The sequence below is a fragment of the Diabrotica undecimpunctata genome, chromosome 5, assembly GCF_040954645.1.
Source record: "Diabrotica undecimpunctata isolate CICGRU chromosome 5, icDiaUnde3, whole genome shotgun sequence".
Lineage (NCBI taxonomy): Eukaryota > Metazoa > Arthropoda > Insecta > Coleoptera > Chrysomelidae > Diabrotica > Diabrotica undecimpunctata.
In genome coordinates this window covers 23,001,209-23,016,317 of record NC_092807.1, presented here as the reverse complement: position 1 = coordinate 23,016,317, position 15,109 = coordinate 23,001,209, and the positions used below count along the sequence as shown (strand labels likewise).

The 15,109-nt window shown below is 33.8% G+C and overlaps 1 protein-coding gene across 36 annotated transcripts in view; it reads left to right on the top strand.

Moving 5' to 3' along the window:
- shot (dystonin-like protein short stop) overlaps nt 1-15,109 on the top strand; it is a 733,882-nt gene that overhangs the window by 579,327 nt on the left and 139,446 nt on the right. For all 36 annotated transcript variants that reach the window (XM_072531672.1, XM_072531664.1, XM_072531657.1 and 33 more), the window contains one exon: nt 14,183-14,298. In XM_072531672.1, the coding sequence (XP_072387773.1) occupies nt 14,183-14,298 (116 nt within the window). The remainder of the gene's footprint in view (nt 1-14,182; nt 14,299-15,109) is intronic.

Genomic DNA, 15,109 nt, shown 5'->3' with positions numbered 1-15,109 from the left:
TAAACGGAAAGAACAATGACTAAATATAATGTATTTAGATAAAAGAAAATTTTAGCGCCAACTATTAAAAAACATAGTAAAACAAAACAGATAATAAATAAATCAAATGAACAGGAATTGGAATAAAATAATTATTTTTAGAAAAATAACAAACGTGTGACGTTTATAACGGTTTCAGGCTTTACAACTTTTTTATTTTATATACAATTTAACTTTGAATGGTCTCGAAAACTATTTTACAAATACTATTTTAATAGGCAATAAAAATAATATCTAACGTTAAAAGCGTTCAACTGCTACCCATATAATATAAAGGAACTATAATATTGTTACTGACCTAGTTTCTATTATCACGGTAATGACATTCAGTAGATAAGTGTTGTATTAGGTTATTAAATTTTTAGTAGATTTAGTCAATATCAACACATACCATATCATTCTGATTATCTTCGTTCTATTTATATTGTGAATAAAATCGATAAGGTTATGAGGTTTATTACTGATTATCTGTTGGAAGTTATAACAGTCATTTGGTAGCAATTTTGTACGTTTTATGTGTTTTAGATTGAATACTGTTTATTTGTCTGCTTTCTAAAGTAGTTTTTTTTTTATTGAAAATAACGTTGTTTATGGATGTGTAATACATATATTATAGTCCGGGCGCATCTTACGTATATCCTGGGTTAACAGAGTTACTAATGTGGAGGTCCTGCGTAGAATGGGAAAAGAATGTGAAATTCTCATGACCGTCAAAACTAAAAAGTTGTAATATCTAGGACATGTAATGAGAAATCAAGAACGTTACGGCCTTCTCCAGCTGATTCTCCAAGGGAAGGTAAATGCTAAGAGAGGACCGGGAAGAAGACGCATTTCCTGGCTTCAAAATTTGCGAAAGTGGTATAACACGACTACCACTGAACTGTTCCGCGCTGCAATAAATAAAGTAAAGATAGCCGTGATGATCGCCAACATCCGGAACGGATAGGCACTTTAAGAAGAAGATAGTCCGGGTAGTATGGGAACACTGGTTAGTCATTCTCATTCCAAATTTTTGCACAATCTTAGTTGAAATAGTTCCATTAAATAAAAGTCCTATTTTACTTACAGCAAAAGTGCATGTTGTCAAGAGAAAATGATTGCATTTTAAAGTTTTTAACAAAATTTTTAGCAAAAAAATTATTATGCAACAGTGCGATGGCGACCGCTATCCGACTCGTCTGTAACAAATAAGTGAACCAGCACGAGTTGCCAGATGCGATTTTCTAAATCCCCCACTCAGAAACTAAAATTCCCCCAAATTTAAGCTCAAATCCCCCCAACTTAAAATTTTGTCACATAATTTAAAAATTTGACAAGAATGTAGACTGGAACACACTGTACTATAATTTTTTATACTATTTATACCAAAGCAATGAATTAGAATAATTTTTCATACTAAAACAATGACAACAATGTTACTTCACGATTTATAAAAACTGATGTGATGTCACTAATATTTAAAAATTCCATAACATTAAGAGTTGAAATTTCCCTAACACAGCCCAAAATACGACATCCATACGGAGCTGCTCGATCTTTCATAGGCTTCAACGTGGTATAGGAACAAAAAAAATATCAACACAGGGCGCTGAAATAATTTATAGATCCCATCATCTTCGATTATATGAGAACAGAATAATATGCAGTTCTATGTACATTCGCAAATTTAATTGACCATCACACCCTAAAATATTCCACAATTTTCCCCCAAAAAATCCCCTAGCCATTTCAGCTTACAAAAATTCCCCCAGACACTTTAAAATTTCAAATTTCAAATAGAAGACCTACAGATTCTAGGGGTTAGAAGATGGAGGGAAGTTGCCAAGAATCGACAGGAGTGGCGACTTCTTTGTGAGCAGGCCAAGATCCACAACGGATTGTCGAGCCACTTATGATGATGATGACTTTCAAATTACCCCAAAAATGGGGGGAAATACCCCAATCTGGCAACTCTGCGAGCACATACTGGTCGCGATCTACTGGGGATCAAAATAATTTGTGCAGCGTTATCATGACAATCGCGGCGATATAATTAGTTTAGTTTTCAGAACGCACCAGTTTACATTTATGGCCGGTCCCGTCGATGTAAATAAAAATGAATATCGAAACTTATTGAAATTGTAAAAAATATGATATATTGTTCGACTTGTCCCACTTAGATTACAAGAACGTATTCTTCTTCTTTATGTGCCATCTCCGCGACGGAGGTTGGCAATCATCATGGCTATTCTGATCTTAGATGCTGCCGCTCTGAATAGTTCGATTGATGTGCGTCCGTACCATTCTCTCAAGATGTTCCCTTGTATAATTAATTGAAGTATGTTGTATCTTTCATTACGCATAACATGCCCCAGATATTACAGCTTTCGTGTCTTGATGGTTTCCAATATTTCCATTCTTTTGTTGACTCTTCTCATGACTTCGTTGTTTGTTACATGCTCGGTCCATGATATCTTCAGGATTCTTCTACACACCCACAGTTCAAATGATTCCAACTTTTTAGTAGTCGACGAGTTAAGTGTCCATGCTTCTATCCCGTAAAGCAGAGTCGAGAAAATATAACACCTTGCCAGCATATCAAGTCTAATTTCAGTTCTCTTGCACAAAGAACCTTTCTCATTTTATTGAAGTTTGTTCGTGCTTTCTCTATTCGAACGTTGATTTCTTTGGAGTAATCGTTTGTGTGATTAATTATTGTGCCAAGATAATTGTAGTTTTCAACTTGTTCTAAAGTTTTACCGTTAATTGTCATGCTTTCATCATTATTTTGGGTTTTTGATATCATCATAAATTTAGTTTTCTTGATATTTATTGATAATCCATATTCTTCTCCATACTCAACTAACTTTTTCATTAGCTTTTGGAGGTCTTCTGCTATTATAATAGTATCGTCCACATATCTAATGTTGTTAATTGGTGTTCCATTGACCTTTATTCCTGCTGTTTCTCCCTCAAGAGCTCTTTTCATAATTTCTGCAGAGTATGCTTTGAATGGTAGTGGTGATAATACACACCCCTGTCGCACTCTTTTTTTAATTTCGACCTCTTTTGATGTGTATTCATTAATGCTTATGTGTGCCTGCTGTTTATAATATGGATTTGTTACAATTCGAAGGTCATTGTATTGTAATTGTTTTGCTTTGAGGACGTCCATTAGCTCTTTGTGGCGGACTTAATCGAAAGCCTTGTCGTAATCTATGAAACAGACGTACATATCTTATTTCACATCCAAGCATCTCTGGATTAGTAGGTTGAATGCAAAGAGAGCTTCACGGCTACCTACGCCTCTACGAAATACAAATTGGGTTTCATCAATATCCATATCAAGTATTTGGTAAATGCGGTTATGGATGATCTTTAAAAACATTTTAAGTGTGTGAGACATCAGGCTTATGGTGTGGTGGTCGGTGCATTCGCTAGCATTTTTCTTTTTTGGGAGACAATAAATGTTGAGGTCAACCATTTATTGTCTATTAAAGAGCTTTCTATTATTTTAAAGATATCAATAGGTAGTTGATCTGGCCCCGGGCTTTTTCCGTTTCTGGTGTTCTTTAGTGCATACTATATTTCTTTCTTTGTAATTTCTATACTTGTTTCTCTGTTCTCGAAAGATATGTCTTGTAGGTTTCCTCTTTCGTCGTCGAAGAGGAATTCCATCGTTTTAGCTTTTCGTCAGTAATTATCATAGTATTTTCATTTTTATCTAAAAGAGTTGTGTTGTGGTTTCTTTTTTTGCAGCCCTGCCATTTCTTTAACCTTGTTATGTAGGTTGAATAAGTCGTATTTGTTCTGAAGATCATTTGAAAGATCAAAATGAAGTTATCATTTTTCTGATTTCATTGTTAATGATTTTGTAACTGTGGCTGTGTTTGTTCTTGGCTTGTCTTCTTTGGTCCATCCTGCTGAGTATTTCGTCGGTCATCCAGTTGTCTCTCTTTCTTATTGGTTCTTTTACTATCCCTTTGCAAGAAACGAGGAGGCAGTTTTTAATGTTTCCCATTGTTGGTTTATCTCGTAGGTGTCGTATTAAAAATAATATCGTTCTGTAGCATCAACTGATTCCCACAAATTTCTTTGTTGTTTGGTAATTATTTGTCTGATCTAAAATTTCATCAAAACTTTCAAAATTCGTTCTAAAATATGTATAGAAACGGTTCTCATCTCTGCGAAGTTCTGGATACAATTTATGAAATTTTCCTTGTTGCGTGCGCCTCAGGGTAATGTGATATACCCTAACATCTCTTGTTTTTCTGCTGCATTTATAAATGGAAAAAATAGAACGCCTACGCATACCTTTTGTTAAATTTTTGCAATGCTTCTTCTTGTAAATCGCACATTTTATAAACTATATTTCCAATTGTATTCTTTATACTATTGAAATTCTACAGAAACCGAGATAGCCATCGTGGACGCCATCGCGATCGTGATCGCTTAGATGTTTCTTCGTTTAAATGGAGTGAGGGTAACCGATTAAAATGCCAGCCGCGCTCTTAAAAAATCCAACACAGTTTCAAATTAGAGCGATCGGAACAAAATTAGATATCTCGGGTTATAATACTGGACTTTATTTTTTTTTTCTGGGGTACATTTTTTTGATTGTTTCTTTAAAAATATTTCCTCTGAAAAATTGATGAATCCCTAGATGATAGTCCTTTTATAATATCTCATACTACACATTCTATACATGACAACTGTCAAACTTGTCTATACAGTTGTGTCGAGTAAAAAACTAAACCATTTGGCTTATTAATCATTTGTGGTGCATATTAAAAAAATGCAGAATCGAAATGTTTCTACAAATATAAAACAGCGGTAAATAAACAATGAAGTAATATTTCTTATCTTATCGCTAGTTGTAAGATTTTAAATAATTTTATAAATAGCTTATAACATCATCGCGATATTGAGCACAAGTAAATGATAATGTAATGTTCGAGTTTTATTAAAAAAAAAGAAAGGAATTTAAAGAAGTTTTATCCGATTATAATTTGCATAAATAGTTTTAATTTTCAAATATATATACTGATACATATAATGAATTATTATAATATATAGTCTTATATATTATGTCATACCGTAGCTTTTAAAAACACTACCAGGAACACAATAGGAATTAAAAGAATTCCTATGGAAATAAGTGAATTCGGACCATATTCTAGTGATTACAAAATTTAAAGTAAAAACAACGAAGAATGAAAGGTGAAAAGCACAGAGAAAATGGGACGTAGATAAATTGAAAGAGAAAGAAGTAAGAAGAAGATTTGTACAAGAAGTAAATACAGAGATGCAGTTTAAAGAACAACAAATGGAGGAACAGTGGGAAAAAAATCAAACAAGGAATAAATAATGCAGCAGAGAAAGTGGTTGGCAAAATGCAAAATAAAAGTAGAAATAATTGGTTTGACGATGAGTGCAAATTAGCAGTGGACGAAAAGAATAAAAGATGATGGAAATGGTTAAGCACGAGCAAAGAAGAGTAACGAGAAAAATACAAAGATCAAAGGCACAAGACAAAGAAACTATTTAAATCGAAAAAAAAATCAATAAGTAGAAGAAATTATGAACAAGATAGAAATAGAAAATAAAAGACACAATTCAAAACCATTGTACCAATACTTAAAACTAGGTAAGCGGAAACGGACAGCCAATATAGCTATAGAAGCAGAAAAATGACAGAAGTATTTCGAAGAAATATATCAAGAAACGGATAAAGAAGAAGATAGAGAAACAATAACGAACACGGAACAAGATGAAGAAAAAGAATTGGCCTAACAGCGGGAAAAGACGGAATATGTGCAGAACTTATAAAGTACGGTGGGGAGGCACTATACAGAAAGATTTACGAACTAATACAGAATATATGGAGCAAAGAAATATTGCCCGAAGAATGGAAGAAGGGAATTATAAGACAATCCCAAAACAAGGAGACCATAGGATATGCAAAAACTACCGAGAAATTAATTTACTGAATGTAACATATAAAGTAATGACTGGTATAATTAGAGACAGACTAACAATATATACAGAACAAAGGATAGATTACCAGTACGGTTTCAGAAAAGGAAGATCCACGATAGAAGCTATACAAACGCTAAAACAAGTAAAAGTGAAAACAAACGGGCACGACAGAAAAACACATATACTTTTGTAAACGTTTGACAAACTAAACAGAAGAAAAATGATCCAAGACTTACAAATATACGAAATAAAATTATAAGAATAATAGAAATGTCAGTGTGAGATTCCCAAGCAATAATAGACCCCGGAAGAGAAAGAACAGAAATAATAAAAATAAAAAATGGAGTAAGACAAGGAGATGCGCTCTCAACGGTACTATTTATTATATCACTAGATAAGATAATAAAAAAGTTGTCATCGCAGGAACTATAAACAAGAATACAGCACAAATAACAGGATATGCGGATGATATAACCATAGTAGCAACAGATAAAAGGGCATTAAAGAAAACCTTCCAAGAAATAGAGAACGAAGCCAAGCTGAGAGGACTGGAAATAAATGAAAATAAAACAAAATACATGAACTTAAGCAAGAAAAAGAAGCAACAAATGACAGAACTGTTCAGACAGAACAAATGACAGAAACATTCAAATATTTGGGAATACTAGTCAACAGAAGAGATGAAAGTGTAGATATGAAAAGAAGAATTTAAGCGGGAAATACAGCGTTTTATAGAAATAAAAAAATGTTTAGAGATAAGAAGATAATCCGAAACAAAAATGAAAATCTACAAAACGATTATAAGACCAATAGTAGTTGGTATATGCTGCAGAAACATTTACATTAACAGCAAGTGAAGAAGAGCAAATGAAAGTTTTTGAGAGGAAGATTCTCAGAAAAATACTGGGACCAAAGAGGGAAAATTAAGAGGGTGCAAGGCAATGGATGAATCACGAAATGGGTCAAGAGAACATAGTTCGAGCAATAAAAGCACAAAGAATTAGATGGTATGGACACATAATGAGAAGAGAGAAGAACAATCCGTTAGGAGCTATAACGGAATGGATACCACTAGGTAAAAGAACCGGAGGCAGACCTAAACTGAGATGGAGACAACAAGTGGAAGAAGACTTAAAGAGTATTAGTATTAGGTATATAAGGACTATAAGAGAGAGAAGAATGGAGAAAAGTAGTGGAAACAGCGAAGTCACACCAGAAACTGTAAAACCAAACTCAGAATGGGATGGTCCCCCACACAAAAAGGATCTTCAAGTGACAACAGCTTCCGCTTGTGCGGGAGCGTATAGCTTGTATATATATTTATATATGAAAATAAAACTTAGGTGGAAAATACCTGATAGAAACGATCTGTGAAAAGAAAATAGACGCAGACCTAAAAGGTATTGGTTGGATAAAAAGAAACACTGGAATAAGTAATAAGTTAACGGTGGTTGTAACGTATTTTTCTTGAAATATGGTAATCAAATTGAAATGTTAATGACAAGGCTATGTAGAAACTAATCTACAATGTCATGTAACTAAGACATTGACCCGAATGTGTTGACTGGTCATGATTAATTTATCAGGATTAGGAATACATTAGTTTACTAATTCCTACGGATTACCAAAGAAACTTTTCGCACAGAATAATTTTTGGTAATGTTATATTGTTTTTAATATTTGCAAGTTTAAGTGTTTGGTAACAATGAAACAATGAAAGCGATTATGTTTGACAGCTTTTTGAGTAAATGTATGAGTTAATCATTGCTTTTTATGAGATCATACGAATGTGAGTAAATTTTTGTTGGTTTCATGTTCAAATGATTAATAGATTTAAAATTGTAGATGCCAGTATCATGAATAAGTAAAAATACTAAAAACTTATTTCAACTCCTGTGAATAAAATAAACATTTAGACAAAAAGATATGGCACGCATAAAATGTAGCGGAACAGAGCAGAGAAGCGGCCAAGTTCGTGGACTTTGTCTCTGTCTGTCTCTCCCAAACAGGTCTCAATGAATCTAAAAGCTTCTGTAGAATTTACTGATGTTGCTAGAATGTTCTATGTTGCCCTAATACACGAGCCATGAATATACCAGGGTCAAATAAAATGTCTCTTAGGTGTCGCCGGAGAGTTTATATATAGCAATTCTATATAGTAGTTATTATTTACTATTTTTATTGGGAATAAACCACAATTTTAGTTTAAAATACGTTTATTTTGTCGATTACACTTATATTTTCACTTCGGAAATTGTTCTCATAACACAAATTAAATAAAAAATATATAATAAAACAATATACAGTGCTGGCAAAAAAATCTTTACATTACCAAATAAATCACTAAATTCGAAGAAAAATTGCATGCGTTATGTCTGCGCTTGTTTAGCATTTGAGGAGCGAGGGGCTTACGACGGCGGATGTCTGTAGTTTACTGACCGCTGACCCTTAGTTTTTTAGTTTATTCCGCATGTTTATACTGCACACAGTTGGCTTTGGCTTTGTGCGAATAGTCGGTGTTAAACTTCTTTTTATTTACGCAGTAAAGTTTGGGATCGCTAAATTCTAAATTGAAGTAAAAAATATGGGTCGAAAGAAACTCACACAACAGGAGAAAGTTCGTGCTTTAACGTTACTTGAGAAAGGGGACTCTGTAATTACCGTAGCACGTGATATTGGTGTTTCAGGAGAGGCAATTTATAAATTAAAACGGTCGGGTGCGTCGTTGCCTTCAGGGACTGTTCCGGAAAGAAAACCTGGTTCTGCAGCTCCTATAAAAACATCATCTAGGACTGGCACCATCATCAGGCGTGAAGTAATGTTGAACCCTTCCATAACTGCCACATAACTCAAAAATAAACATCCTGATCTCCTTCAGAACGTTTCAATTAGAACGATTCGTTACCGGCTTCAGAACGATCTAGCATTCCCAAGTCGACGTGCTTACTTACTTTACTTTATCGTGTCCGGACATGTCATTCATAAAATTTCGGCCCAGTATCGGGCTAAGTCGGTTCCATCTTTGTTGGCGAGCCACAAATCTTCGAGGGTACATCGATGAGGACAGTTTCTGCATGTAAGAAGATGTGCTGCAAAGAAGTCCTTGCTTACAAAAGCAATGAAGAAAAAAAATTAGATTTTTGTAAAAGGTATCAGCATTGGACACCTGAACAATGGAAAAAAGTCATGTTCAGTGACGAAAGTACATTCAGGTTAGTAACAGGAAGCTCCAAATTTGTTCGTCGTCCACACACCGCGTCAAGGTACGATCCAAAGTTCACAATTAAACTGTCAAACATCCTGAAAGTGTAATGGTATGGGGTGCGTTTAATGGAAATAAAGGAAGGGCAGGGTTGTAAAAAGAAAAAGGAAAAGAGTTTTTAACCACAATAAAAACAGCGAAAGATATGGAACACGGAAAAGTAGAAGGAAAACGAGGACCAGGAAGGCGAAGGATTTCCTGGCAGAAAAATTTACGTACATGGTTGAACACAACAACCATAAAATCTTTGTAGAGCAGCAGTTTGCAAAATACAGATTGCCATGGTTGATGGTCGCCAACATTCGAAACGGATAGGCACTGCAAGAAGAAAAAGGGTTGTATTTCTTGCCAAAGAATGTTACAATGAGGGAAAGGAACTACGTGACTATTCTAGAACAACATTTATTGAACTTGTGAGAAATTCACGAATGTAACTTCTTTATACACGATGGTGCCCCTGCTCACAAGGCCAAGACAGTCTCAAAGTTCTTGAATGATCACAATATCAACACATTGGAATAGCCATGTAACTCGCCCGACCTTAATCCTATCGAGGACTCCTGGAAAATTATGAAAAATAAGGTTCAAGAGTGTCGACCGAGCAACATAATTAGCTGAAAGAGGAGTTGAAGAGGTTGTACAAAATGTAAATTGGCTGCAGTCTGATTAGTGTAAAACAGATAGTTTCCAGAGAGAAAACGGCACTAACCTGTATGTCCACAAGCAAGTTCCAAGCAATACCGAAAACTTCAGTAGCGAAAATGTTTTAAAGAGTAGCTCAAAAATGGCAACGTACCGGTTGTTCAGTGCGACAGTCCTCGGATGCATAAATATATGTACATTTGTCATTTAGTATCCTAAAGAAACCAACATAAGTGTAGAAGGACTCTAGAAGAGATCTATAATAAACTAAACACAAAAATGTGAAAATAATTGGAAGAGGAATGGATGAGTGAAGATTGAGAAAAGAAATACAGAGTGAAAAACGTTTAAAGTGTTGGCTAGAGCTAAATTTCTATTTATCAATGATTTTTAATACGACATTCAATCTTCCAGTAGGAAATACAGTAGGTATATAAAGACCAGCGTTCAAGAGTTCCTTGACTAAGAAGTTCCAAGACTATGGAGAATTTCGAAGAATTTTTATTACTCAATTTACTCAAAAAATATGAATTTAAATCCTGCAGAAAGCTTCTATTAAAATTAAGTATGTAATATTTTTTGCAATATTGCATACTTGTTCAATATTACATAATATTTCAAAAAAAGTCTCATGTGGAGTTCGAACCCTGGGCGCCCGCGTGAAAGTAAGATATCTTCATCACTTAACCACCAAGCTTCGATAATTCTGTATTGGCAAGAGTGTATGCGACGTCTCAAGTCATAGTAGAAATTATTCTTGATCAATCATTTAATTTTGTATTAAAAAATTACTACTCATTAAACTGTTTTACTTACATTTCTATTCATTCAATTCCTATTCAATGTCATACCTATTATATGACTGGAGTCAACTAAGAACTAAGCTCATAAACTAACGTCTAAAGGTGGGAAACTATCGATAGTCCAACCTCTACTAGTTTTATCTCTTTTTATTTCACAACGTATTATGTTTTCTATCTTTTGCGTTATTTTGGCCAATTCTTAAGACTCTCATCACTGTATATTATATCATGTGTCTTACTACTACTAACGGAATCATATAATTTTTGTTATCATCACAAAAAATACTTTAAACATTCTTTAGTTCATAGATACAAATATAACCGATAAAAATAAATATTACTAAACCAAAATAGATATTAATCTTAACTGCTGCAATCAGGAAGTTTTTTTTTAAGTTTCACAAATCACTTTTAACGCTGTTATTGTTGGTTAATAGCATCAACAATTTGGTATTTATAATTGGAATCATTTGAATGTTTGCCAGGTATTTCTTAATGAGTCCTAATTCGAATTATACCTTCCTTAAAAATGTTAGTTTTTAAATAATACAGTACGATATGAATCATTCACTACAAACACATGATTTAAAGTCAAACTTTTATTCATTATTTAAAAAATTTTTTTTTCATAATATTTATGATCATTTGATAAAATTGACAAAAACAAATTTGATACCAAATTCACTCGAAAAATTCTTCGAAATTTAGACATTAGAATAAATAATCCGTATATCGTACATTGACTTAATTAGAAACACTGAAATTGTTAAATAGCTCAAAATATATACTATAAACAAGCGCAACCTGAAAAAAAAACACAGATCATGGAATGAGACCATCAGAAGATCAATGCATGCCCCATTAAAAAGAAAATTTTTGACATTTTTTAATTTTTAAGAACCCTACAAGAAATTGATTGTCATTGGATGTTTTTGTAATGTTTAAGAATATTTTATAAAGCAATATGCAACTGTTTCTTAAATAACACATGTTAAAAAATTTTTTTTCCAAAAATGATGATTTTAATGGAAAATTTTAAAAATTAACATTGTAACTTTTTTCTGCTTCCTTTATAAAAATTACAAGTGATTTTTAATATTCTGTATTACCACCTCTATTTTGAATTACACTCCTCATTCGACTTGGCATTGAATTGATCAAATTCTGGATGTTGTCTTGAGGAAAAGCTTCCCATTCTTCCATGAGCGCCAATCGAAGCTGCTCACAACTTATTGTAGCAGGTATTATGTTTCTTACTCTTCGTTTTAATTGTTCCCAGACATGCTCAATCGGGTTCAAATCTGGGCTTTGAGCCGGCTAATTCATTTTTGGCATACCGACGGTTTCCAGGTATTGCGTTACCATGCTGGCTACGTGTGGCTGCGCGTTGTCTTGCATGAAGATAAAGTTCACCCACATATCCAGCAAAGGCATTGCAAGCTTGTCTAGAATTTCGTTAACGTTTCGGTGAACATTCAACGCTCCTCTATTAATAAACACGAGATCAGTACGGCCTTCGAATAAAATGCCTGTCAAAACACCACAGAGCCTCCTCCAAAAGTAACACTTGCTCGTCAAGCATAAGCAGTATATCGTTCACTACCTCTTTTGTACGTTTTGATAATCTTCTGAGCCATAGAGAACCATCCTCGACTCATCACCAAACAACACATTTTTCTGATCTTCTATCGGTCAATGCTTGTGGTCTCTAGCAAAGTCAATGCGTCAAAGGCGTTGTCAATGTGCTGCTGTTAATAAACATTCTGTTGCTGGGCAGCGAGCACTTAGACCAAATTCCCTCAACCTTCTTTTCTCTGTAGAAGTGCTTTATGTCCACCCGTGAGCATTTCGAGAACGGTTTTGGATTACTTTGGTAAAGAAACGATTTTGCAAACAAGTGCGTTGTAAGGAACTGTCTTCTCTGGCCGTCACGTCGTGATTCTGGTCGAGCCTGATTCTGGTTGTCGTTCGTGAGATCCAGTCTCTACGAATTGTTGGTATGTTATTGGACCATACAACGACTCCGTGCTGTCTGGCCACTTCTCTTTGACTAATTTCGTTATCAATCAAAGTAACAAGTTGCTATCTCTCAGCTATAGTTTTAAATTTAAAATTGCACGAGTTCACTTTTTGAGCAACTATACACTAATGAAAGATTTTTGAAAAACAGAACAGCCATATTCCAAGAAAAACAACGTACAAACAACACGTTCATTCTGATATCAATTTTGCGAACTTATTGCCCTTAAATGACCTGTTGGCACCCAATGGCAGTACCTAAAAGTATTTCTGCATTGTGGGAGTTTATTTACAATAGAATAAGTTGCATAAACTTAAAATTATTGAAAAATTCCTATAAAATTCTTATGTGCCCTTCATTCTTCTCTCTGGGCAGTAAATGTTTTTTATCATGTGCATATTATCATTCGTATATTTTCCCTACCTAAACGCAACTTCTTTATTTAGTATCAACTATCGTGTCTTTATTCCATTATCATTGTATAGACTATTAAATAGACCACCGCAGATAAACGATATCATGTCTCCCTTCTTGTTTTCTCATTTCCACTGGACTGTGTTCAGTTTTCAATGACTAAGATCATAATTTCACCAGCTACCTTTTTTCTACTTCTACCAGCCGCATTTCTGGTTCATTACCGCAGGCCTCTCCTGTTTTCTTCTTCTTCACTTGCCATATTAGAGTTATCCGACGTTAGCGATCACCATTGCGTAGGCTTCTCGATCTTCTGCCATATTGAATAATTGTCCTGAATTTGATATCTGAGTCCATTCACGAATGTTTTTTAACCAAGAATCTCCTGTTTTAATTATATTTAAAACATCGTCTACTTCTTCAATAGTCGTAGTTCGTAGTCTTATTCGTCCCTTAAATTATTGCAATTGTGCAGCTGGTAAGTCTATAGGCAAAAAAGTGTCGTAACAACGTTGTCACATTTTATATCTAAATTTGTCATCTTTATTCCTCTTGCGTTTAAATACTATGAAGCTACTATTTAAATATTATATTACCAAAAACCTTGGTTGTGGCTGACTGCAGCTGTTCAAAAAGTCAAGGTTTTTGTTAGAAAAATACATACCGAGTTATTTCCAAATACAAGGTTTTAAAAATTTATTGCTCCATATGCAAAACGTATTCCGCATATTAATTATATTATATCTACGGTTAACAAAGCATAGCAATAAGCAATAATAATTAAACATTTATTGCGGCTATCACAGTAAAAAGTAATTTAAATTCATATTTTAAAAATATTAGAGTTATTAATATTTGCAAATGGGACGAAAGAAATTTAATGAATTGGCAATAAAGGCAAAGTTGTACATGGAAAATAAGTTAGTAGATTACTGTACTACAATCTTCTTTTAGTGCAGCCCATAAATTTTCGTTACTTGGACTAGAAGTCCAACAATCTATGTAAGTTTGTAATTTATAATATTTTTTTTTTCTTATTTGCAGAGACTGGTGGAGCAAATGCAACCACAACCGTTTAGAACGTTTAGGACTGAATTCCACATGAGCAGTGCCAGTGAACACACATCTACCTATACTACAACTACTCACTACAGTAAACAGTAAGTTTTTGATTTATGTATTAATATCAAATTGAAATTGTGTTTTTGGCGGGCATGTGAAACAAATTAAAAAAATATGAGTAAACCAGATCAATGATAAATACAGGGTGAGTCACCACTAACGAGACGGAAGATTACAGCGAAACTGTAAAAGATTTTGAAAAAATTTTAAATGTATAGTATGTAGGTTGATAAAGGCTACATTTTAAAATTGTTCTGAAATATACAGGGTGTCGCAATAAAGAGCGGCGTTTCAAAGTTATATTTTTTCTTATGGAACACCCTTATTTTATTGCATTTTCCAATTGTCTGCAAAAAATAAGGTATAATAGTTTCATAAGACTTCCCTACAGAGTGTTCTGAGTTATGTCGAATTTTCTTAAAATGTAAAACTTTAACACCTTCGCTGCGCCACCAGTTGAAAAAGACTGGTAACTACGTTGGCAGAAATTACGGCTAAAAATAAATACATGTATTTCCATCTGGCGAGTAACGTACAAACGAAACGCGTTGGTAAAAACTAACATTATAGGTATAGTTCAGTTAAATTGTATTTTTGCTAGGAGAGTTTTGGATTAGTTCTGATTTTTTCATTCCATATGTTTTTTGGGGTGCTTAATCCGAATCTGGGGTTTGCGGACAAAATTTCGTGACGCAGCATTAAAAAAAAAAACAGAATAAACCGGTTTTTTTTTCTTTTTTCGAGTTTTTTGCTTAAAACTCGAAAACTATCAACTTTTGGTAAATGGTCTGTTTACAGAAATTAAAGTACTTGAAATTTTCTACAAATACCAGTATTTAGTTTTTTTTT